Source organism: Mirounga leonina, unplaced genomic scaffold (genome assembly GCF_011800145.1).
Source record: "Mirounga leonina isolate KUSES-001 unplaced genomic scaffold, KU_Mleo_1.0 Mir_151, whole genome shotgun sequence".
NCBI lineage: Eukaryota > Metazoa > Chordata > Mammalia > Carnivora > Phocidae > Mirounga > Mirounga leonina.
The window spans coordinates 42,509,374-42,534,997 of NW_023270377.1; the positions used below are offsets into that span (position 1 = coordinate 42,509,374).

The 25,624-nt window shown below is 44.4% G+C and overlaps 1 protein-coding gene across 1 annotated transcript in view; it reads left to right on the forward strand.

The window, feature by feature from the left end:
* Positions 1 to 3,191: 3,191 nt before the first annotated feature.
* Positions 3,192 to 25,624, forward strand: part of STAT1 (signal transducer and activator of transcription 1) — a 36,730-nt gene continuing 14,297 nt past the window's right edge. Inside the window, exons 1-15 of the mRNA XM_035007508.1 lie at positions 3,192 to 3,318; positions 3,595 to 3,747; positions 6,891 to 7,019; positions 7,927 to 8,071; positions 9,327 to 9,425; positions 12,609 to 12,698; positions 13,364 to 13,442; positions 14,407 to 14,498; positions 14,708 to 14,859; positions 17,081 to 17,239; positions 18,924 to 19,016; positions 21,047 to 21,106; positions 23,185 to 23,214; positions 23,305 to 23,398; positions 24,482 to 24,523. Of these exons, the coding sequence (XP_034863399.1) occupies positions 6,892 to 7,019; positions 7,927 to 8,071; positions 9,327 to 9,425; positions 12,609 to 12,698; positions 13,364 to 13,442; positions 14,407 to 14,498; positions 14,708 to 14,859; positions 17,081 to 17,239; positions 18,924 to 19,016; positions 21,047 to 21,106; positions 23,185 to 23,214; positions 23,305 to 23,398; positions 24,482 to 24,523 (1,263 nt within the window). The 5' untranslated portion in view covers positions 3,192 to 3,318; positions 3,595 to 3,747; position 6,891. The remainder of the gene's footprint in view (positions 3,319 to 3,594; positions 3,748 to 6,890; positions 7,020 to 7,926; positions 8,072 to 9,326; positions 9,426 to 12,608; positions 12,699 to 13,363; positions 13,443 to 14,406; positions 14,499 to 14,707; positions 14,860 to 17,080; positions 17,240 to 18,923; positions 19,017 to 21,046; positions 21,107 to 23,184; positions 23,215 to 23,304; positions 23,399 to 24,481; positions 24,524 to 25,624) is intronic.

The following is a 25,624-nucleotide window of genomic DNA, read 5'->3' on the forward strand; positions in this document are numbered from 1 at the left end:
GTGTGTGGGTAGGCTGCAGCAGTTCTGCCCCAGGTGGTAGGTTTGGAGGGGGGCTCCACGTGTCTCTGCTTCTAGGACTCAGGCTGGAGGAGCCGGGGCTGCTTGAGTCTTCCATCTCCTAGTGTGGAGAAGGAACACATGAGGACAAGTGGATCATACAGAACGTTCAAAGTCTCAGGTTGGTTATACCTGAGTGTACCTCACGTCTGTTCTATTCCATGTTGGGCCAGAGTGAACCAGGGCAAGGAGTGGGAAGGGAAGGAAACAAATGGAAAAATAATACAATCTACCAAACATGGTATCAGCTATTTTTTCCGGATTTGTGTCTTTTGCCATGCTGACATTGTTTGTATAGAGACACAGGTCCCTCGGCTGGCTGTTCTAAGGGGGGCTTCACACGGTTGGGCTTTTCACTTCTGGATCTCTTTCGTTCGGTTTTGGTTTTTTATTGGGTTGCTTTTTCAGCAGTCAGTATGTTAGTCACACTTACAAAATACATAAGCTTGCCCTCCTGGAACTTAGAATCTCGGAGGGAGTAAGGCTTAGACACTTCACAAACCATCATATAGGGAGTGTGTGGTGCTTGTTGACATAAATGGAGACACTCGTGCATCATATTATTTCAGAGACAAGATTAATCACCACAGGATGAGGTGGTTCCAGAAAGAGAATATAGGATTTGGACTTAGTTTTAAAAGTTGGGTCAAGATTTGATAAGTAAAGTGAGTAAGGGGCAGGGCATGCCATTTGGTATGTGCAATACTTGCCAATGGTATGAGCAAAGGGACAGAAACAGAAAAATTAAAAGCCTGGGGATGGGGGCGGAATTAAAGATAGAGTTTAGTTGGGTAATGGGACAATGGGAGACAAATGCAAAGGGAAGAAAGGTGATGACATTCTGTGGAGGATCCAGACTAGCAGACAGAATTTGTTTTTATCATAAATGCAATGAGAGCTGTCAAGGCTCTTGAGCAGGGACTGAGTGTATCAATGTGGTTAAAGTTTTAGAGAAATTAATTTGGCAAATACAGTGGAGAGGAAAGGGATGGAAGAAGGTAGTCTATCTGGTCTCTATTGTAGCATTCCAGTTCTGAAGTGATGAGAGCAACAGTAGAGTATGGTCAATGATGGTAAAATGAAGGAGGCTAAAGACATAGGGAAGGAGGCATCCATGGAACTTGATAACAAGTTCTGACTCTTCTTAGAGTCAGATTTTCTCAAACATTGTCTGGGCCCTTAATGCAGGTGAGTGGGAGGGGAAAGGTATTTTATAGTGGCCTGGTATCTCTTCTTACAGAAGGCAGCTACTTTGGTACCAAGGGTCATTCCTATCACAGATCAGTACTGGCTTTGTAAGGGTGAATATGTGAGAAGAAGGAGCGTATAGATGTGGGAAGAGAAAATTGTAATAGAAACACATATAAGCATATCTGTGGGAAATTATTTAGATCCCTTTCCTACTGAAGGCTGCCTTATTATTCAAGGCTTGATTCAAGTTCCATCTACTTGAAGGAGCCAATTTATCTTATGGGCATACATTCCAATAAGATTGAATCTAGGCTGGCCTCTGGGATGTCTACCTGGGGGAGTGCCACTTAAGCTGAGTTTTTAGCTGAGACATAAAAGATGAGTTAGCCAGAAAAGAGGTTGGGGAAAGGGGATGTTGCTCCAAGGGGCTTTCCAAATGGAGAACTGCTGATAAGAAGGTCCTGAGTTTGGGGAAAGAGCTTGGCATATTCAAAAACCAAAAATGCTGAAGTATGGAAAGGAAAGAGTGGCACAAGATAGGATTAGAGAAAGAGATAGGGGAACCAAGGCTTTGTAAGCTATATTAAGAAATTTGAATTCTGTAAAAGCCATCATGGGATTTTCAAGTTGGCAAACACATGATCTGCTTTGAAATTAAAAAAAAAAAAAATCACTCAAACTGTTGCATGGAGAATGGATTAAAAGGGAATTAAAGGCAGGGTACCTGGCTGCCTCAGTTGGTAGGGCATGCAACTCTTGATCTCAGGACTGTGAGTTCAAGCCCCACTTTGGGTGTAGAGATCAGTTAAAAAAATAAACTTTTTTAAAAAGGGGGCAATGAAGAGCTTAAGTGAGGCAGCCATTTGGGACTCTACTGCAATAATCCAAATGAGAAAAAAGTGGGGCTGGTATAAGAGATGGAGAGAAGTTGATGAGACTTGAGGAATATTTAGCAAGAAGAATCAACAAGGCTTGAGGACCAGATGTGAGGGTTGAGGGAGAAGGCAATATCAAAAATGACTCCTAGCTCTCTGACATATGCCAATTCTAGGGGAAAAGGGCAGGTTTGAGGAGAAAGATGATGAGTTCGTTCTGAATATAACTAGTTTGCAGAACTTATCAGACATCCAAGTGGAATGTCAAGTGACGACTATACACTTGCAGGTGTACAACATAGAGGAGAGTTGTGGACAGGATACACAGGTGTGGACAGGACACACATGTAGAAGCCCTTCATATCTAGAAAGAAACTGAAGCTCTGGGTGAGGTCATCACAGGACAGCGTGAGAAATGTGGGTAAAACTGACCAACATCTGGACGCTGACAACCTTTAACGTTAAACAGTTTGGTCGTGGAGTGAAGCGGAGATAAAGAGTGCCGTAGAGGTGGGAAGAAACAAGCAGGATGTTGTTTCATGGACAAGGAAGAAGTATTGAGAAATGGAGGCGTCAACTGTGCCAAACGTTTCTGAGCGGTCAGGTAAGGTGAGCGCAGAAAAAACGGTCCCCTGGGTTTAGCAACAAGCAGATGAGCTGCTGAATTTAGCTTAGAGTTTAATGCCCACCTCTGTCTTCTGCCTTCGGTTCACAGATACGGGTTTAATGCAAGGGTCTCCAAGTTTGGGCCTCTGCAAACACAGACTTCCTTTTAGTTGTTGTCTATAATGTCTAGAGGTAACCGCCAACCGACCAAGTTGCAACACAGAGCCAAGCTTCATGTCACCCCCCGCGGGGCCCTGCGCAAAGCAAGGAAGGACTCAGAGGGTTGGCCGTGCAGCGGTCCCCCGGAGCGGGGGGGGAGGCAGCGCCTCTGCGGAACAGCCACGTCCGATTGGCCGCGCGCGGCAGCCGCCCGGTGATTGGCGGAGGCGGAAGGAGGCGGGGCGCCGGGAGCTGTCTTTTCTCCCAGCTGGTACTTTCGTTTTTCTCCACAGAGTCTGCGGAGGGTTCCGCCGCACCGGGGACGACGTCCGTCAGGCCCCAGACCCAGCAGAGGCCGACCGGGTGCGGGAACCCGGGAAAGGCAGCACCGCAGCGCCTCCGCCCGCCGCTGTCCGACCCCGCGCGCAGAGTGAGTGGGCCTGAGTTTCCGGGTGCGGGTGGTGTGGGATGTGCCAGGACCGCGCCGTCGGGGCCTGGCGAGGGCGGGCTTTGCAGGCGAATCGGTCATCCCGGAATACTCTTAAGCGTCCTTCTTGGTGATGACTCGATTGCCCCTGCTCTAGCAGTAAAGAAATCTTGTGAAGTAGAATTTTCGCCCATAAAACACTACATCTCCTCTTTTACCCCCCACTTTTCCTTCCTTCCCACCCACTTTCACCACAGTCACCTTTTCTTCTTTTCACAGAAAAGTTTTCGTTTGCTTTGTGCCATCCTTGGAGAGCTGTCTAGGTTAGACGCTCACACCCTGTGCATGCAAACTCAGCAGTCTTGGCATCTCACGTGTATAGCTGCGGCTTGGGTTGAATCCTTAGCCCCTCGGTGGGACACAAGGTGACAGGTCAGTACTTGTTCATGAAGACGAATGAATGAGTGCATAATTTTGGAATCTTAATTCTGCATCTATGTTTAAAGAGGAAGGAGCTTGATGTCTTCCTGGAATATAAAAGTTCCTGCAAACCCCCAAATGCTATTAGTCTTTTAAAAAAAATTGTGACTAATACTGAGGAGTTTGGGTGATGTGTGTGTGTGTGTGTGTGTGTGTGTGTTTGACTGTGCTTTGAGTGTTGTATGTATAGGTTGGAGAGGTTATTTTGTTATTTTTATGGGACAGAAATAAGACTTGAGCCTCCAGCACAATCCAGTATGCAGCTGCTGCTTAATGAGGATGCAGAACCCAAACTTGGTGGAGCACAAAGGGTTTGCCCTTTACTTTCTAATTCAATATGAAATATACTAGATTTCAATTCAATAAACTTAATTGAGTACATACTATGTGCAGGACACTGTGTAATATACCGAAGATGTTTTGTTTTGTTCTGTTTAAAAAAAAAAAAAAAAAAGAAGAAGACATGGTCCTGGCAGCTCTGAAACTTACATCCTGCAGGGGAGAAATCCTAGAGCTTTATATGGAACTGATGCTGTCATAAAGGTACAGAATGCTGTGAGGCACAAGTCAAAGAAAGCTTAATTGTCTCTGGGTAAGTGCTAGACAGCTTTATGGAAGAAGGGCATTTGTATCTACCTTTGAATTACGGTAGGATTTAGAGAGGTGGAAATTCGTAGGGAGGCTGTTTTCAAGGGTGAGTGATAGCTGGAGCGGAGCAGAAATGCTGGGCATGGCCAAGACACTGTAGGTAATTTGGTGACTGGTTTGCTTTGTTAATGGATGAAGATAGGGTCAGGGTGCAAAGAGCCTAGGAATGGGCAAACTGTAGCAATTTTGGGCAAGACAGTGATGTGGTCCAACTGCGTACAGCAGGAGGCTCGACTGGGAAGTAGTGTTGGAAGCAGAGGCAGGAGGTCTTGGGACTGCAGGAAGGAGTCCGCATAACATTGGAATTTGAGCCCGGTGATTGGGGGATTATCATGTCCCTCCTTGCGTTGGTTACGGGTTTTGTGAGAAGATGATATGGATTCTGGATTTGTTAGCATGAATTTATTAATCGCCTGCTCCGTGCTCTGTACTAGTTCATCCAGTCTTAACAACCACACCTTTGATAGGGAAGTGAGTTGCCTGAGGTCCTGCATCTAATAAGAGGTGTCATACCCCCTCTGGCTGACCCCCTGGCCAGCATATTTGCTTTAGGCACATCCTTATTAAACGCCTACCAGGGTGGGGAGAGAGCCACAGATTTGGAGTCACCCGCCCAGGTAAAATAATTTGAAGTGCAAAATCAAATTCCTATAGAAGGTGTGCCAAAGGGTGGGTTTGTGTCCATTTCTACTGGTATTTGTGATGGTAACTAGCTTTATAGTCCCACTATATCCTTGCTTTTCTTTGGAAGGAAATTCGTGAAGTAGACATGACTTCATGCCTGCACGTACATGCTTGACCACAAGCATGCATTGCTTTTCCATACCCTGCTTGAAAATCCAGACCCCTTCCTCAGAGGCCTGGTAGGACAAGATTCCCATATACCCACTCTGCATATTATTGGCTGTGCACTGGTGTAAATCTTAAGTTATGCTGTGGTAATGGGAGGCTCTTCATTTTCCTCATAGATGTTAGGACTTCCTTAAATCAGGGTTTTGTTTTCATTCCCCTAGAACTGCTATGTAAAAATTTACTTAACAGTTATCCAAAGAGGTAGCATTACTTTATCTTTTGAAATTATATTTAACAATGTTGTTTCAATCTTTATTTTTTTTTTAAAGAAAGAAAAAGGAATGCTTTTTTTTTTTTCTTGTGTATTTCTTGTTGATTTCTTGACTGTTTAAATTTTTTTTAATTAACATATAATGTATTTTTTGTTTCAGGGGTATGTTGTTTCAATCTTTAAATTATTACTGAGATTTAAGAGTTTTTGTACTAGTTTTATTATTCATAGTAGGCCAAGAAGAAAATCTGTTTTAAAAGGTATGGGACAAAAATAATTCATTTTAGCATTTGAATCACAAAATGTAAAATACCAGTTTAAAATTCTTTGAGTTAAATTACAAATGCACTGTATTTCTTTTTTTTTTTTTAAGATTTATTTACTGGGGCACCTGGGTGGCTCAGTGGTTAAGCGTCTGCCTTCGGCTCAGGTCATGATCCCAGGGTCCTGGGATCGGGCCCCGCCTTGGGCTCCCTGCTCGGCAGGGAAGCCTGCTTCTCCCTCTCCCACTCCCCCTGCTTGTGTTCCCTCTCTCGCTGTCTCTCTCTCTGAAATAAATAAATAAAATCTCAAAAAAAAAAGATTTATTTATTTATTTTAGAGTGAGAGGACCTGAGAGCAGTGGGAGGGTTAGCAGGAGAGGGAGAGACTCTCAAGCAGACTCCCCGCTGAGCTCAGAGTCCATTGTGGGGCTCAACCTCATGACCCTGAGATCATGACCTGAACAAAAATCAAGAGTCAGACGCCCAACCTACTGAGCCGCCCAGGCACCCCAAAAGTACTGTATTTCTAAGAGAGCAACTTTTGGAGGGTTCTTGGGATTTGTCTGAAAGCAAATCTAATGAAGTAATGGTTTCCATTTTTTATTCGATAAAAGTGCAGATTCATCTCAAAGTCATATTATGTGCCTGGCACTGTTCTGGAGATACAGCCGTGAACAGTCTGCCCACCCTCCAAATTCTTCCCTTCACGTGGGGAAAACAGACAGTAATCAAAATAAAAGAAAATATATGGTGGGTTAGCCGGTGGTAAGTGCTATGGAGGGGAACACATCAGGGGGTAGGGATAGTGTTTTATGAGGTGAGAAGTGATGTCAGTTTAAGTAAGGTGTCCAAAAAGGCTTCCCTGATATGTTGTTGACATTTGAGCAAAAGGCCTAAAGATGTGTTTTCTGGAGAAGAGAAAAAAACAAAACAAAACAAAACAAAACCTTAATAAAAAAACAGACTTCCGAATATAAATACCATTTAAATAGTATATTTCAGAGACAAATTATGTTTTAGATTAAGTAAGATATTTAAAAGAAGCATAATGCTAGATACGCCTTCTTTGGAACTGTGATCTTCCATTCCTGACCATGGTTTTGTGCTCTGTTTCCTTGTAGGATGTCCCAGTGGTATGAGCTTCAGCAGCTTGACTCCAAATTCCTGGAGCAGGTTCACCAGCTCTATGATGACAGTTTTCCCATGGAAATCAGACAGTACCTGGCACAGTGGCTAGAAAAACAAGACTGGTAAGGGAAGCTCTGCTTTTAAAGAGGTTAAGTGCCTCGGAGCCACACTGGCTAAGAGATGAATCTCACTGTAGCCATTTGGATTATCTGTTGCAAAAAAATGTGCTGGTCTGAAAACTGGTGTTTTATCTCTACAAAGCTAACTGTGTTAGTCATTAAGTACTTTTATGTAGTTTTACCCGTTTAATTATGGGGTAGATTCCTAAATGCTTTGGACAAGTTGGATAATGCTGGCGCCAGTTATTTTCCGCATTAGGATCCAGGTTAGAGAAAGAAGTAAGTTAAAAGAAATAATGACAGCCGAATTATGGTAAAGCATTGATTAGAAATAGGAAGAAGGTAATAAAATTAGGGGGCTATCTCTAAAAACTGGTATGTATTCTACTTTAAAATTTACTATTTGCTGATTGCAAAAATTTTAAATGACATATAAAATAAAGGTCCCTATTTTTTTCCCCTCCAGAGATAATTACCATTAACAGTTTCATGCAGAGTCTGAGTTCTGGAATTTTTCATGATTGTACAAACTGCTGTTAAAAGCTAAGTCAGTCTGAAAAGAAGAAAAAAAACCTAAGAGAACGCTTAAAATGTGGTTTCTTAAATAGTTTTCATTAGGAAAGCGATGTTTATTTTGTCTGTTTAAAGTAGTATCTAAAATAAAATGTATAAGGGGCGCCTGGGTGGCTCAGATGGTGGGACATCTGCCTTCGGCTCAGGTCATGATCTCAGGGTCGTGGGATCGAGCCCCGCGTCGGCTCCCTGCTTGGCGGGGAGCCTGCTTCTCCCTCTCCCTCTACTGTTCCCCCTGCTTGTGCTCTCTCGCTCTCTCTGTCAAATAAATGGATAAAATCTTTAAAAAAATAAATGAATAAAATAAAATAAAATGTGTAAATTTTAAATCTCCCAGGGAGCATGCTGCTAATGACGTTTCATTTGCCACCATCCGTTTTCATGACCTCCTGTCACAGCTGGATGATCAGTATAGTCGTTTTTCTTTGGAGAATAATTTTTTGTTGCAGCATAACATAAGGAAAAGCAAACGTAATCTTCAGGTATGACCTGGTTTTTGCATTTCAGTCAAAATGTTTCCAAGCCTATATAAGAGTATTTTTTTCATTGAGCAAATACTATTGAGTTGAGTGTGCATTCTTTGGTATTTTTAAAAGTTTCAGAGATGGCAAATAAACTCTCTTTGTATAGCTAATATTTTATAGCATGAGCAAAGTAAAATATCAATTTATTTTGTAAACACATAAAGAATTCTCAGATTTAAGTGTATCACCTGTTAGGTGTCAGTAATTCTGAGAGAAATGTGATGCATTGTCGAAATTGAAACCCAAGGAAACGGGTTACATTTTAAAAGCCGTGAGCTGTACTAACATGTAGAAACTCAAAGGAACTTTAGTGATGAGTCCAGTCTAAGCCCTTGGTATACAGATGAAGAATAAATCCAGAAAGGTTTGATGTCCCTGAGGCCTGATACAGTCAGTGAATTGGAACTAGGCTCCACCTTTCCTTGCTTTTGGAGGAGTTGCCCTCCCATGGAAGAGAAAGTCAGAAGGAGTCCCAGGCAGAAGAGAATGGGCTACAGAGTTTCGAGAGTTTTTGAAAAGTACTCCCTTCAGCCTGGTTACCATATTTACCTGTGTAGTAACAGAACTTTTCTGTCTCCATGGAGGTGAGAGCGATCATTTTCTTGTTTCATACAACACAACCAAACTGTTCAACTTAGGTAGTTAGAAGCTTTTTCTTCCTTTGTGAACATATCTATGATTTTATAATACCAGTGACAGGGGAAGTCAGATGAAATACAGGAATTTGCTCTCCTACAGACTTTGCTTGAACATACCTGTTACAAAGGGCCACGATTGCCAGTATTTTGACCCTGCTTTGACAAGGAAATAGAAAAACTGAAAAGAATATCTTTGATCAAATTCAAAACAGAGACCAACAGATAAATTAATTGAGAAATATCATAGGTAGTTTCTGTATCATTTGCATTGTCTCAGGATCCTAATGGAACATAAACGGCTTCAAGAACAACAGAAATTAAAGTAAAACTATTAGAGGAACCGTGTATGAAGATACTTGGTTTTTTAATCAAGAAATAATTTAGGTACCTGCACTTATTGGAAAGCTTTTGTCATAATTTATTAAAAGAATATTTTGATTTTACCAAAAATAGCTTGTATAGAATTTAATTAATACAAGATGAGGCTTTTCAGTAGATAGGAAGAAATACAATTTATAATATACAATGGCTTAATCATTCTGAAATTTGTATTTATTTTAACAACCCACATCTAGGATAACTTTCAGGAAGACCCAATACAGATGTCTATGATCATCTGTAACTGTCTGAAGGAGGAAAGGAAGATCCTGGAAAATGCCCAGAGATTCAATCAGGTACTTTTTTTCTAATGGAAAACTGAAGATCATAGTAAAATAAAAATTCATTCATTTATCCAACTAATATTAACAACATCCTGTGCAAGGCAGTAGTGAATAGCCCTCTGATTTTATAGCCCCAGGAAATGGCAAAAATCAGATATGGAGATTTTGTAGACCCAGGCTTTAAGAAAGGACTATAATCTAATGGAAATCATTCTGGTGATGGAGAGAGTTAATATGTAAACAAAATATTTTCACATAGTGATGATTCCTATGCAGATACCAAAGCAGGATACTGTGATACAGTAACAGAGTATTGGGGGTGGGGCTATGTCTTTAGATCAGGGTGAGGAACCTTCTCTGAGGCATGGGGCAGGGAAGGAAGCAGGCAGGCTGAGGGAGAGGAAGTGGAAATGTACTCAGGAAAGGTGCAGTTGGTAGAGGTAAGAAGAGGTAGGCAGATTACGTTTGGGACATGGTACCAATGGGGCTTATATTGAAGGATCAGATGTGGGAGTGAGGGAAAGTGAAAAACGAGAGATGACTTGATGGGTTGCGACTTGAATCACTTGGAGATATTGTCCATCGAGCTGGGGAGGAAAGAAAAGATAGGAGGAGGGCTTTTGCAAGACATAGTACATTTTGGAGGGAAGAACAAATTGATGGGAAAATCAAGACCTTTGTTTTGAATAGGATCAAGTTACCTCTTAAATATATAAGACATCCAAACAGGGAATGAGTCAGATTTGTTTTAGCACCAAGATTTCTGATCATGGTTTTACTAATACTCATACAAACCTTCCTGGCGATCAGGGTTCAGATTTTTCAAATTGCCATGGCATCTGTTTACTCCCTTTTTGAATGATGGGGTGCTGGGAACCACCCAGAAGGCAGTGAGACTATAGTTGTGAAACCCCTGTGTGGGTTGTTCAGCTAAGACCCTTCCAATATGAGGGGGAGAATGACAGAGTGTTAGAATTTAAGTAGCAGGGGTGAATGCCATTCTCTGTGCACATTCTGGGCATTTGATCCAGTCCTTGTGAATCTGCTGCTTCCCTGGGCATTTAGTTCCTAGCACACGGGAAGCACCTTGCTGCACTAAGCGTTTAGAGAGACGCATTATTTGTTCTTAACTCAAGCTAGTTCATCTGGTACCTGGCCTAGTGAACAGAAGTGCGTATCAGTGCTGGCTGCCTGGTCTCCTCTGCAGGAGGTATGCTTGTCTTCAACATGCATTCTGCACCTGGGAGATTTTCAGCAGGACATTCTGATTGTGTGGGATTTTCATCTTAACAACACTATGCAGTGGGCTGGCCACGCCTGTATCTCAAACTTGAGAGGACCGCCAAGAGCAGAGATGGGCAGAAGAACAAACTTTCCACCTTGGCACCCAAGCATTTCTCTCCTCACATTTGGCCCTGAGGCCCAGAGTTGGCATTGGGAGGCAGAGTAGGGGAATGCTCCTCTCCCAGATCAGCCTACTCTCCTGAGTATGCTTTGGGTCTTGAAGGCTTGCCAGCATTTTTCTCCCCTTTAAAAAATGTAGGTAATCTGGAGAGAGGATCATTTTAAGCCTCTCAGAAGACACCTGAGTTATCAGTGAACACCTGTAAGGAGGTTTAGTTGATTGTCCAGCTAAGAACAAGAGAACAAGGCCTTCTTCACCAATACAGTTAGACAAGAGAGAAGCATGAGAGGCATAGGAATCAAAGGCAACATCATAGAGATATCGGCTCTCCCTGAGATATTCATAATTTTAACATGATCCCAATAGAAGTAACAAGTTTCTTTCTGAAGCTGTGAAAGTCATCAGGAAAATAAATGTGCAAGAATAGCAAAGAAACTCGTGAAAAAGCACAGCAATAAGATGGGCCCCGCCCTATTAGATATATCCCAAACCCTCCATGGTCAAACACTGTTCAGGGGTTCGGGTTTAGGAAGAGAAAGACCCATGGGAAATCAGAGAAAATCTAGAACTTAAACCCAGGTACGTAAGGAACTTTGTGTGATAAAAATGGCAAGTCAAATCTCTGGGGAAAACATGAAGTTTTCACTAAATGTTGAGACTAGTGGACAGCCAATTGGAAAAAAGTTAAAATGGTACCCACACTTCTTCACAGTAAACACAAGAATAAACTTCAAATGGATTAGAGATCTAAAGGTAGAAAAAAAGAAAAAAAAGAAAGAAACCACGTAAGTGCTAGGTTAAAAATGGGTGAACTCTCTAATCTGTCAATATGGAAAGGCTTTCTAATAGGGAAAATCCAGATATAAAAGAAGAAAGTACCGGTAAGTTTGAATATGTAAAAATACCCACATAGAATCCGTGCTTGTAGGACTCCGTAAGAAAGGTCAATGGGCACAGTTTTTGCCATGGGAGGGGCTTTAAATCTAAACAAAATAGCATCTTTCTCGAATCTAATCCATATGAAAACAGTCTCATGTTTACCACTCTACCACCTGGGTCTAGGACGTTGTCTGACCTTGACTTAATATCTAGTAAGTCATGCTATGTGAATAAACCATGGAACACCTTAAATAAGGAACAAACACAGAGAGGCTGCTACGTCTGAGTCTTCAGAAAGGATGAGGACGGAATATTCTGTGTGTCTGGGTTGAGAGTCATTATTACTTTCGAGTAGCACATATTCATTGAAGTCCTTAACGGCAGTGCTGTCCAATTCCGATAGGCCTCTGGATCACCTGGGATCTTGTCAAAATGGGGCTTCTGCTTCAGTAATCAGATTAGGCACTGAGACTCTGCATTTCCGGCATGCTCCCAGGTGGTGAGGTGCTGCTGGTCTGGGGACCACACCGGGAATCGCATGGCTTTACAAGTAAATACAGGGTTAATAGGAATAATCTTGTCTACAAAATTTGAGAAACCCTGAAGTAAACTTCTTATGTGGTACCATGCAACTGTATGAATTAATGGAAAATTCCAGAAATATTCTGTTTATAGTAGGCACGAACTGAGCCTAGTCTTTCTGTAGCCTTTTTAATAGTTTGCCAGCATTTTCCAGAGCCTTGAGAACCGAGCTATTTCTTGTCAACACTCATGTGGGAAGCTTGTAGGAAGTTTTGGAAGGTCTGGGAGGTAGGTGGTGCACAGGGTATGGACTCGACTTTGGAGAGTAACCATCCAGTAACTCTGCCAGAGGAAATAATAGTTGTTAACCCCTGCCCCTCCCATTCCAGGCACAGTCGGGGAATATTCAGAGCACGGTGATGTTAGACAAACAGAAGGAGCTTGACAGCAAAGTCAGAAACGTGAAGGATAAAGTTATGGTGAGTACTGAGTCAATATATATGTTTAGCCTCTAACTTTTTTTGTAAGACGGAAAGGGTTTCAGTGGCTCAAGCGTAAAGGTGGTTAACTGATTTCAGCTTTTAAGTAGTTGAGAAGAAGAGTTTTGCCGAAATTCCAAACCATACGTAAACAAATTAGTTAAACCAACAAGCAGATAGACTTTTATGGCCCCTGTTACAGCTTCAAACATTGAGCTTATCTCTTTCTTCCTTGCTAAGATTGTGCAGTAACTGTTGACTTTGCCCCATCACCCAATAAACTAGATGTTGCTACTCAAAATAGTCTTTGATGTCTGTGCTTCTTAAATTGGGGTGTTCCTGGGTTACACAGAGCCCCAGGACAAACATGGCCCATCTTTCTCAAGCACCTGTTTTATTCTAAGACTGGGAAGGGGAACATTAAAGTAGAAATCAAGTGAGCCCCGTCTGAAAATAACCATCTTTTCCTCTTAAAAAAATTATTATATACTTATTAAGGAAATAGAGATTATTATGTATGTGATTAGAATTTTGCAGATGGAATCCATCTTTGAGGAAGCAGGATTGTTACCCTGGTTTTCTGAGTCCTATAGAAACAATAATCTATTTCTCAAAGTCTTTGGAAGCTGATCAGTGGGAAAACCTGTTTATGTCTTTATTTGTAGTGTATAGAGCATGAAATCAAGACCCTAGAAGATTTACAAGATGAATATGATTTTAAGTGCAAAACCTTGCAGAACAGAGGTAAGAATTAACGTTTAAAGCAGTGCCCATTGGCTGTCCTTTTTTATGTTGACACTAAATGAAGAAGGCAAGTATGTCTTCATATTTGCCAAATGCTTTATGGCTCTGAATTGATAGTCTTGGCTTCTTGATGATGCAAGCCAGGGTCTTAACCTCTGTACTGTTGACATTTTGAGCCAGATAATTTTTTGTTGTGAGGGGATGTCCTGTGCCTTATAGGATGTTTAGCAGCATCCCTGACTTTTAGCCACCAGATGGCAGTAGAACTATTCCCTCATCCCCAGCGGTGACAGACAAAACTGTCTCCAGACACAGGGCTGGGGGACTGGGGTGGGGGGGTGGGACGCGGCGGTGGCCAGTATCACCCCCTGTCGACAACCACGGGTCATGTGTTACTCACTTTACTTACTGTACCTAGCCCACTGACTGACACAGCCCGACAGGTGTGTGGAGTTTCCCTGCTTGAAGCCCCTTCAAACGTCTCCGCTCCATACGATTGCTGTAACCCTAGTGGTCACTTGGAGGATACCAAGGTTAATCTGGAGAGATTATTAGGATAATTTAGGGAATAGTATGAGAGAAAGGGACCCCAACTACTCCTTCCTAATTGTGTACTTCTCTTACAAAGCTGCACATACACTCTGTATAAAGTTTTTACCTGGGATTTTGAATTTTGTCACTTATATTCATTCAGGTAATATTGTGACAGTTATTTAAGAGCCAGATGGTACTGTTTCCAGTTCACATGGGTCATTGAAAACAAGTACTTTGTTTCAGTTTATCCAGTTTTTAAACTTAGGACATTATTTTTTGTTTTGTTCAGTAAAAATTAAAGACCAAACTTTGATCTGTCACCAGATAGCATTTGGATTATATTTCTGCTAAGTGTATGTGAATCTTGGATTTAGTTGGTTTTGGTTTTTTTAACATTTATATTTTTTCTGCCATCTCTCCCGATTCACAGAGCATGAAACCAATGGCGTGGCAAAGAATGATCAGAAACAAGAACAGATGTTAATCCAGAAGATGTATTTAATGCTTGACAATAAGAGAAAGGTAGTGATTCACTTTCCAGAATAACGTGTTGCTTTTATCACAGACTATAAATAATGGACTTGAAGTTTAGGATAGAGGAAAAATTACTTTTATAACCACTTGGCTTAGAGCCCCAGTTGAGATATTTGCTTTGCTTTAAAAAAAAAAAATTTTTAAATTCAGTGATTAAAGATGAATTGACTTCACTTTGTCTCTTCCTCTCCCTTTAGGAAGTAGTTCACAAAATAATAGAGTTGTTGAATGTCACAGAACTTACCCAGAAAGCCCTGATTAATGATGAGCTGGTGGAATGGAAGCGGAGACAGCAGAGTGCCTGTATTGGGGGGCCCCCCAATGCTTGTCTTGATCAGCTGCAGAACTGGTAAGATTCTCCAAATCTGACTGGCCGACCCCATGAACTCATGAAGTGCACATTCGAGTTGTTGTCAGTTGAAAGGACCCTGTCCAAACTTTGAATTGGACTTTAATGTAGTCCAGCCTCTTCTTGCTCTGGAAACACTTGAAAAGCACACGCTTTTCATGCCTGTGGCCAAGTTCAGCCAGGTTCTGCTTGGCTTGGAGCAGTCCTCTCCCTACTGTGCCTGTCCCGTGGGATGCGTCATTTGTGCCAAAACACTGGTGACATAGTCATCACATAACACATTTAACAGCGTGTACCCTAATGTTTTATTAAAAACAAAATAGCATGAGACAGTTTCCAGGCTGCCATGGAATAATAGTTTGGACCATTCATTCACTCATCTGTCTAGTGAACCCTTATTAAATGCTGTATGCCAGGCACTGGGCTAGGACCTGTGTCCTCACCAGCAAGGAGCTCTCCGTGTGGAGGCGGAAGGTAGATGCCCTCATTCTGTGAGGTAAAAGGTTGCCAGTGCTCTAATGAAGGGCTGCCCAGAGTTCTGTGGAGGACGAGGGAAGGAGTTTTACCAGGAGAGGTTTCTGAGAGGAAGTCATCTTGCACCGACTTGAGACTGAAGAGGAGTCCTTCCTGGAGACCAGGGAGGATACCAGCAGGGACAGAGGAGAGGAGAGGCTGGGCGTGAGAGGGGGCCTGCAGTACCCCATACTGGATGGCTGCAGAAGGGGGTGCCCGCAAGGGCGGGAAGAAGGGTGGAGGTGGTGGGAAGCTGGAGCCTGGTTGAGGAGGCTCTCGCACGGTGCGAGGAACGGGACTTTATCCAGTGGGTGCCGATGAGCCAGGCGGGCTTTTTGTTTAAGTGGAGGCTCACTTTTCGGGGTTTTTTTTTTTTTTTTTGCTTAGGTCACTCTGGCAGCGATCTGGAGGATAGACTAGAGACAGAAGGGCCAGCTGGGTGACTGTGAGCATACTAGTGTCGTCCGGGGGAGGGCTGACAGACCAGAGTGGATGGCAGAGGTGGATCAGAGTGGAGGTGAGGGGATGGTAGCCTGGAAGAGTTCCCAAGCACCCAAGGACCAGAGATCTCAGGAGGTTCTCTGAATTGCTATTCTTAAAAATATTCACGATTAATACTTAGCCATTCATTTTTATTCTGTGAATCGTTGGCTCGTATTCCAAGTTTCTTGTTGGTTAGAGCAGAGCTTCCCAGCCCAGTGTGCCCCCATGGGCCTTGAGAGGCCCTGACACACACCCCCCCCCCAAGCCCTCCCGCTGCCTAGGCAGGCCGTGGGCTGTCTGGAGCCCCCTCATGGTCATTTAGGCCACAGCGAGCCTCTTCCAGAGCCACAAATGCCCTCCGGGCCCCCCCACCCCGTGCTGTCCACAGATTGTCTTGTTCTCGTGTGTGCCATGGCCTGAACAAAGTTGGGAAGCACTGGCTTAGGATACCTTTGGAGCTCGCCCACCTGCCATCAGCCTGCCTCTCCTTTCACGGCCAAGGGCTGTGCCTTGGGTGCTTTGAACTGGATTCAGGAAATGAAACCATGAAGCAAGGGAGATGTGTTTCATTGGAAGAAGGTTTTCCTCTGTCACTACTCCAGGGAGTTAAGCCACAGTCCCACAGCCTGACTTGGCGCAGAGGCCTTTACTGGCAGGAAGGAGGAACCTGAAAGCAATCGCTAATTTCCTCCTTGGTTTATATTTTGAGTATCTAGACTGAGCGTCTTGCCGCCTTCTTTCGGTTCAGTAAAACGGTAACCTTTGTTCTCTATTCTCCTAACTGGGGCCTGTCATTCCCTCACCGTGTGGCTTCCGCAGCTTCCAAGCTGCTCTCTTGCTCCTCTGTGTCCTGATACAGCACCTGCCTGGGCTCCTCGCTGCCTCCGGCATCACCCCTGACGGTGTTTCCTTTGCTGTGTCCCCTGCCTCTGCCTTCCTCTTTGCCCGGTCCCTTTCAATCCCAGTCATCATGCAGGTCAGTAGAAATCACGGATCCCAAGCAGACCCCACCTCCGTATGTCTGGGCTGTAATCTGTTGGTTTCTTCTCCCCAGATAACACTCTTTAACGGCAAGGTGAACCTTGTTCTCTGTGCAGAGTGTGGCCGCACAGATAAGGTCAGGTGCTGCCTGGGGAGACCACTTGTGGGTTTCCGTGATTCCCTGTAACCCAGGCAGCTTTGAGACTGCTTCTGATCGAGGCCCCTGTGTCTTGTACCTTCCCAGGTTCACCATAGTTGCGGAGAGTCTGCAGCAGGTGCGTCAGCAGCTTAAAAAGCTCGAGGAATTGGAACAGAAATACACCTATGAACACGACCCTATCACAAAAAACAAGCAAGGGCTATGGGACCGCACCTTCAACCTTTTCCAGCAGCTCATTCAGAGGTAACTTGAGGGAGACTCATTTGCATCTTCTGCAACTGTTTTATTTACCCAGGTGAAAACTTCATGGTGATTCAGATTGTTTAAAAGTTTAATAGGTTATGGACATGTTTTCAGGGCAGCCACCTCTTCCTAAATTCCTTGTCCCTACCATTGGCTCTTCATTCTTGGGGCCACCTAGCCTGGTAACTTGTCCATTTTACTCCTCCTTCGCCTGGGGCCAGTATGTGCAGAGACCTGTCAAGTCTGTCCTGGTGCTGTTTGTCCCCTCCTTCCCACTCCAAGGCCTCATCATCCTCCTTCAGGCTCTCAGATCCTCTTGCTGAACTTGTGCATAGTCGCCTCCCAAGTGGTTCCCTCCTCAGCCCCTGCCTCCCTAGTCCCTGTGACGCTGTGCTTCCCAGAGCAGAGTCCAGCCTGGTTCTTTGTCACCAGCTTGCCCAGGTGGAGCCCCTCAGCTGGACACTTGTACCCCACCTCCCCAGCCTGGCCCCAGCTGGCTGCTCCAGGGTGAGCTTCCCCACACACCTCATTTCCAGGCAGACCGCGTCCGCACCGAATCCAGTCACTTCGCCCTGCCTCTCCTTGGTCACCCGCCCCACAGCCGCCTTCTTTGAACCTCATCTCGACATTGTTTCCTCCTGAAAGTTTCAGCTTATATCTTGTCATGAAATCTTCCCAGAGTTCCCAAACATGTTACCTCCCTTCTAGATCCTCATGGCTCAGTCTTTATTCTTCTCCCATTCTGGATTCATTATGTAGTTGTGTATGTATTTCTGTCGTCTGTGACATAAATTGGAAGTTCTTGGAAGACAGAGATGTACCTTTGTCGTCTTTTTTCCTCCACAAGGACCTGGCGCAGTGCCTTGTCCATGGGCAGGTGTTCCAAATATGCTTAGTAAATAAATAAATGGCACTGGGTAGAAGATTAGGGTTTATATTGCAATTTTTTTTTGTGCTAACGTGACATAATAAAAAAATATCCTCGATTCCCTGTGGCTAATGTCCAAACAGGGATACCTCAGTGCTGTATTTGAAATAGTCAAGGATACTTATTTACTTGGGTTTTGGGATACAAATGTGATCCTTTCTTAAATGAAAATTCATAGTTGGAAATGTTTGTTAGATAATAAGTATTACTAAACAATTTTACTAGAAGGACAGTTTTCCAAAGGGTCCCGAAATATCCATGTCAAATTATGGTAGTAAGCAATGTGTTACATGGTTCGTTTTCAACTGTAGTGAAATTTCTTTTTATTTTTTGTTTTTGGTTATTTTTATTTTTAAATTGAGATATGAGTGGCATACAACATTACATTAGGTTCAGGTGTACAACATAACGATTTGATATTTGTATATGTTGCAAAGTGATTGCCACAGTTAAGTCCAACTAGGAAATCTGGTTCTTCATGCAAATTTGTAAATGAACATAACCCAACTCAAGGTTTTCATTGTCGAAGGTGCCACGGGTCGTCACCACAACTACTCTGATCTCATGTTGAGTGAAATGTGGTGTGGAGATTTCTGTGCTGACTAGCAAACCTCACTTTGTTCGCCAACTTGTTCAAATCTTCCGAACCGAGTTTTAGCTTGTGCCCTCGAACCCCCTCTCCTGTGTCGGGAAGACAGTTTGTACTGCCTCAGCCTTAATGGAAATGCTAATCTGCACTTTGCTTGGAATTTACAGCTCATTTGTGGTGGAAAGACAACCTTGCATGCCAACTCATCCTCAGAGGCCGCTGGTCTTGAAGACCGGGGTCCAGTTCACCGTGAAGTTGAGGTAACCAAGAAAAGATGGAAACGTGCCTCGTGCCATGAAGTTAGCACCCCTCACTTCCTTCACAACAGTCACGGAGGGTGCTTTAGAGGAAGTTTTGCAGTAGGCATTTCAGTGTGAATTCTTATTCGGAATATCTTATTTAGAATATTAAAAGAAATAGGAATTTTTCATGTATTTATGTATACACACGCACACGCGATCCTCCCACTGTAAATGTAAAGCACATTCACTGTAAAAAGGAATGCAAAAAGGCAGAACTGCCTCTAGTAGACTGTTCCCAGCAGTCGCGTGCCTTCCTGAGTAGAAGCTTGTAACCTGTGCTTTACGTAGCTCCGAGACCACATGCAGTGTGTGAACATGGACTCATGACACGTCTCTTTTTCTGGTGAATGGGTTCATAGCTTTCATCACTGTTTCAAAGTTATCCGTGATCTAAATATCTGTAGACCACTGTGGTAAATAGCCTAGTGTCAGTCCTCCCTCGCAGAATTCTGTCCATGTCTACACAAATACAGAAATAAATAAAGTTGCGTGTGTGTGTATATATACACTATATTTTCATACATAGATACATACACACACACATACATAATATCATGTACAGGATTTTATTTTTAAAAACTAGGGTTCTGGCCTGTTTTACTCCTTGACCATAAATTGCAGAAGTGTTTCCACATGAGAACATAGGGCTGTCCTTTATTGAATGGCAAATTTCTTTAGCTGTTCTGCTGATGAGCACCTGGACTTGCCTTCAGAGTTGGCCTTAGTCCTTTGTCCTGGGGTGCTGCTGAGTTAGGTCCCGTCTGAGGCCCCCTGGCTGCTGGTGTTACGGCACCACACGCACGCACCCGCAGGGATCGGGAACTCACAGCTGGAAGGGGCATGAGAAGCCCGGTCCCAGCCACCTGCCCCATTAAGCGGAGCAGACCAGCGAAGGGCTCCTGCCTGAGGTCTCCCGCTCATCAGGGAAGATACACACACGTCTTAGTCCAGCATTCCTTCCTTCCATCTTTCCATACCACCCTGGAATGACTATAGATGTTAACCTCTTTTTCCTGATTATGGGTCGGAGTTCTTAGTTTTTCCCAACGGAACAAACATTAGATAAAAGTTTTAATAAAAAATACACATTTGCTATTTTTTGCCCATATAACTGTCCCAAAGTAGAAATTTTGATAAAACCCAGTGTTGGCAAGGCTGTATAGGGAAGCAGGTACCCTCACTCACATTTGGTGGGAATGGAAAAGCTGCTGCTTTCTATCAGAATTTAGTGTGACAGTATTGCCCCAGCAATTCCACAGTTAGGAATTTATGCTGCAAATACACTTAAAAGAAATCCAAGTAGACATACATGGATGTCGATTCCATTGTTTGTCATAACTGGAGGGAGTGGAGGTTATTGGAATGTTTATCAATAGGGAATTGGCATAATAAATAAACTGTAATAGATAATTTTATTTTTAGGATTGGCTTCATTTTATTTTATTTTTTTTTTAATTTTATTATGTTAACCAGCATACAATACATCATTAGTTTTTGATGCAGTGTTCCATGAGTCATTGTTTGTGCATAACACCCAGTGCTCCATGCAGCACGTGCCCCCTTTAATACCCATCACCAGGCTAACCCATCCCCCCACTCCCCTCCCCTCTAGAACCCTCAGTTTGTTTCTAGAGTCCATCGTCTCTCATGGCTCGTCTCCCCCTCCGATTTCCCCCCTTCATTTTTCCCTTCCTACTATCTTCTTTTTTTTTTTTTTAACATATAATGTAGTATTTGTTTCAGAGGTACAGGTCTGTGATTCATCAGTCTTACACAATTCACAGTGCTCACCATAGCACATACCCTCCCCAATGTCTCTCACCCAGCCACCCCATCCCTCCCACCTGCCACCACTCCAGCAACCCTCAGTTTGTTTCCTGAGATTAAGAATTCCTCATATCAGTGAGATCATGTGATCCTTGTCTTTCTCTGATTGACTTATAATAGATAATAATTAAAGTAATAATGACTTTTATTTTTCTTTCCAGACTGCTGGTGAAATTGCAAGAGCTGAATTATAATTTGAAAGTCAAAGTCTTATTTGATAAGTAAGATATCTTTAATATTATCTAAGATACATACACTATTGAAATGCTGGTTCTGTTAACCAAACAAGGACTGATGCACTGGGGTTATTTATAAGTGATCCCAAGAGGGTTACATTGATAGTTCCCATTCTGGGCACTGGGAGCGTCCCCTAGAGCTGATAGCAACATGCTGGTGCCTTTTTAGACTATAAACGAACGAAAGCATGAGTGTGTTTTATGCATATGAGCTTGTAATGATCAAGTCTCAAAGCAACCGGGCCTGGCCTACTGGCCCTCCTTCCTCCTAGGGGAGCCCCAGAGGAGGAGGGGCCCTTGGTCAAACACAAGGCTGAAGACCGTGATTCTGCAGCCATTGTGGGGTTGTTTCTGGAATGCAGTTGACAGCATTTTACAGGGACTGTGTGGGGCCTGCTGGATCCACCCCTGTCTCTTCTGGACAGTGGGGACCCAGGAATGGGCAGGATCTCTCACAGGGGTCTAAGTGGAGCCGTCCTACCCCATCTTACCCTGAGACCCTAGACCTGGACTAGCCCTGACCTAACCACTGGCTCCTCTCCCCGCCCCCACCCTTGATATTTTTTAATGCTTTTGTGTGTAACATACTGGTTTAGCAAGTTTCAAAACCATTTATGATAATCCAAGTCATTTTCCTCTGGTGTTTTGTCTTTCCACTCTGTAACAATATTCTTCCCTGTACCTTTGTCTTTCCTGCCATCAGCTATGGTGTCTCTGTGTATCGGCTTTTGCTGCTTAACAAATCACCCCAAAACTTAGGGGCTTAAAACCCAAAAGCTTATGATTTCTCTTATTCTGTGAGCTGCAGGTGGTCTTTCTGGTCTGGGTCAGCTTGGTTGTTGCTGGGTGGTCCAGCGTGGGCTTGCTACATGTCTGAGGTCCTTGCTGGGATAACTGGACCCTTCTCCGTGGGGCTCTCAGGGGCTAGCCTGGGCTTTTTCGCATGGTGATGGCATTGCAGGTGGGTACGGATAGCAGGGTGCGAGGCCTGCTGGGGCAAGGCTTGGAGCTCGTACAGCATCCCTCCCATCCATTCTGTTGGCAGGACCCAGTCAGAGTCACCTGAGGTTCAAGGGACAGGGAAATACACTCGTATTTCTTGAAAGGAAGAGTGGCAGAGATTTTATGGCCGTTAGGCCGTGCTCTATCTGTCTTCTCTTTTGGTTTGTTACGGCTCTTTTGTCTTTTCTCTCTGTTCCAGCTCTGGGTTTTCTTCTTAGCTGTGGCAAGGTGGCTTTGTGTCACGCTGTTCCTTTTACTTTAAGTTCTTCCTCACCCTCCCGCCACCCCCGGAACTGGGGAAAGTTGGTCACTCGCATAGCTAATGGTGATTGTCACTCACAGAAATGTTGAACTTCTAGTTGAGATCGGAAAGGCAGCTGACCCAGGTCCCTGTGAGTGGGCTAATGATTTCCGGGCTGTTCCTCTGCCTGACGGGTACATGTGAGTCCAGGACATGACAGAGTCATCACTGCATTGATGTTAAGAGGCCAGGTTGCTCAAGATTTAACCTCAGATTTAAAGCTTAAACTTGACAGTTTCCCCAAATAATTGACTATTCTGGTACCTTCATAAAAGCATTCAAGATAATAGAGAATAAAAAGAAGGCTTTAGCCGTCACACTGGAAGTTCCCTAATCTCACAGCGGAGACAGCTCTGCGCTGCCCCGGGCTTAGCTCAGTGCCTCACGCAGGGCAGGTAATTGCTCGGGAAGCAGCCAGAAGCATAGTGTACTTACATTTATGGAGGGTGTGCTCTGTGCTCTATCACCCGTGAACTAGCTTACCACTCACAGTCTCTTGTAAGGTTGGCGCTGGTAGCACCTCATTGTACGAGGGCCGATGGTTTATTTGCCCAGGGTCACTCAGCAATCCTTGGCAGAGCTCGTGTTGGTCGACCCCCGGATGGGGGGCAGGGGAGGGAGGGAATAAAAGGACAGAAAACCCACAGGTGTAGATTTTGTATTGATTTTTTACTTATACATATACTTTTGTATTTTTGTTAAAGCTCGTTTCAAAATTTAAATACACATATGATTTTACATATGTATATTTCTTTTTCAGAGATGTGAATGAGAGAAATACAGTAAAAGGGTATGTCAGACACTTTGTACTATATCTTACTGTCTTTGTTTGTTTAAAAAGTTCCGAGCCTCTTAAGTGTTTCTGCTCTGTATTGTCTAGATTTAGAAAGTTCAACATTTTGGGCACACATACGAAAGTGATGAACATGGAGGAGTCCACCAATGGAAGTCTGGCCGCAGAATTCCGACACCTGGTAGGGAGACCAGTTTTCCCCCTTTTTGGGTTGTGTCTGGCTTAGTAGGACTTCCTTTTCAACACATGGCACCCGGTTCACTGTGTGATGTGGATGGCACCCCCTGGGGAAGGCTTTCTCGAGTGTGGCTGTTGACGTCACTAGCTCTTGAGGAATCTTTGTTCCTCCTCCCTATCCCAGGCCTGTTCTGTTGCTGTTTTCTGCCAATCTCTTCTCCAGAGATACTTTTTAGGAGCGTAGCAATCTCGGCAAAATATTCCATAAACCAGTGAGCACCTCAGTGATCTGTTCTTGGTGCCTCTGCGACCTCAGTGATCGCTCACTCTAGCCTCTCATAGATTCCTCAGAATTGATAGTTGCCCCCACATCCTGACCATTCCTTCTCCCCACTCCAATTGTGGCAGGTCCCAGGAGTCTCTCCTCGGCCCATTACTCACATTTTCCTTTCTGGTGGTCTTGCCCACAGGCACTGCCCCTACCGCTTTGTCTCCAGAGGAGTAGGCCCATTCTACCAAGGTGGTTCTGACGTGTTGCCACTGACCCTTGTGTGCTCCCTGGGCTGGAACCTGCAGGGAGGTTCACGGGCAACAGTTCTATAAGCCAGCAAATTCACAGTTAGTGAAGCTAGACGTTCTATGAGAGCCTCAGTCCAGACGTGGGAGTCTGATGGTACCCAGAGCTGCTCTCAGGGCTCCAGAATGCTTCCTTAAAACCTCAGGGATTGATCAGTCTTTTTGAGGGCAGGCTTAGCTGTGCCCTGAGCCTGGGGAGCATGAAACAGCTAATGAAGCTTAAGGGGGATCATTCGGAAAAGCTTGCGTATGGGGTGGGGGGGAGGGAGCAGGATGTGAATCCCTGGGATCCTTCCATGTTCGCATGGTGTCCACATGGTGTCAGGCTGCTGGAAAAGGGCACTTAGGCTCATGAGCCCACACAGGGGTCACTTCATGTCTTGTTTTGCACTCTGAAAATCATTTCACATCCTTATTCTTTCTAAACCCTGACTTCAGTTTGATTTATAGATGAAAATAGCAACTGTGAGCATTATCATGCTGTTTACTAAGGTGGTTTCTTGTTCTATAGCAATTGAAGGAACAGAAAAATGCTGGCACCAGAACTAATGAGGTGAGTCCTTCTCTGTTTTGAATAGTCTCTAATCGGCAGGTGTGTGTCCAGGCAGGTTGGCTCAGTGCTCCTGAAGGCCGGGGGCACCTCGAAGAGGGGTTCAGACCCAGCAGGGAAGAGGATGAGCTTTGGGACACGGTATATCTGTGATAACAGTAAAAACCCACGGCTTTCATGCTTTGTGCTTGTCAGATGATTTTGCACTCGAAGTCACTGGCCCCTCCCTGAAGCCATAGTGGAGTAGGTACAATGGGCCCATGTGCTACTCACATTTCACAGGCGAAGAAAGTGGATCACGGGAAGTTTGTAGGATGTAGCTGAGGGTACACGGGAATTACTGTGTGAGCTGGAACCAGAGGCCGGTTCGGGGCCTGCCGTGCTGAAAATGAAGTGTGGCAAGAGGGTTTTCTCTCCCCTGCGTTCCCTACCCAGTGGCAGCGTCTTTCTGTCCCTTTCCTTTTTACAGCCGGATCCTTGAGGAGGAGTGATGTTTGTAATGCATTAAAAAGTGAACTATGGACAGAGGACAGAATGTCTGGAGTTGCTTTGGTTTGGAACGATTTCAGCCCTTGTGCCCCCATAGCAGGCGGTCCTTGCCACCGCACCCAGCAGAGGTCGCGAGGAAGAGTGGGACAGGCACCGCCCGCCCCTGGCAGTGTCCCTGGCAGTGCAGCCCTGGTTTTGACCTTTACGCTCACCGTGACCTCCCCGGGGGCTTAGTTTCCTCTCCCGGGAGCAGAGAGAGCGGCCGCGCCTCTCCGGTTCTAGGTTGCTGGGAGGCTCACATGAGATAATGTGTATGAAGGCACTTAGAAAACTATTACATTTCTCCCTAAACCAGGGACTTTCTGACCTGCCAGGCTTATGCAGATCAGTCCTTCCAGTAACTCATCCCTCTTGGAACGCGTGCGCCGTCCACCCGTCCGCCTGGGGTTGGAGCGGGGCCGCCCGGCAGCGGGCAGAGGGCAGAGGGCCTGAGAGCCACGAAGCCTCACATCACCAAGAAACCCATTAGAAGCTGCTGTTTCCCTACTGACATTTCTTTCTGTCAATTTATAACCCTGGCCAGGCTTTCAGAAATCTAATCCTTGAGAGAACACG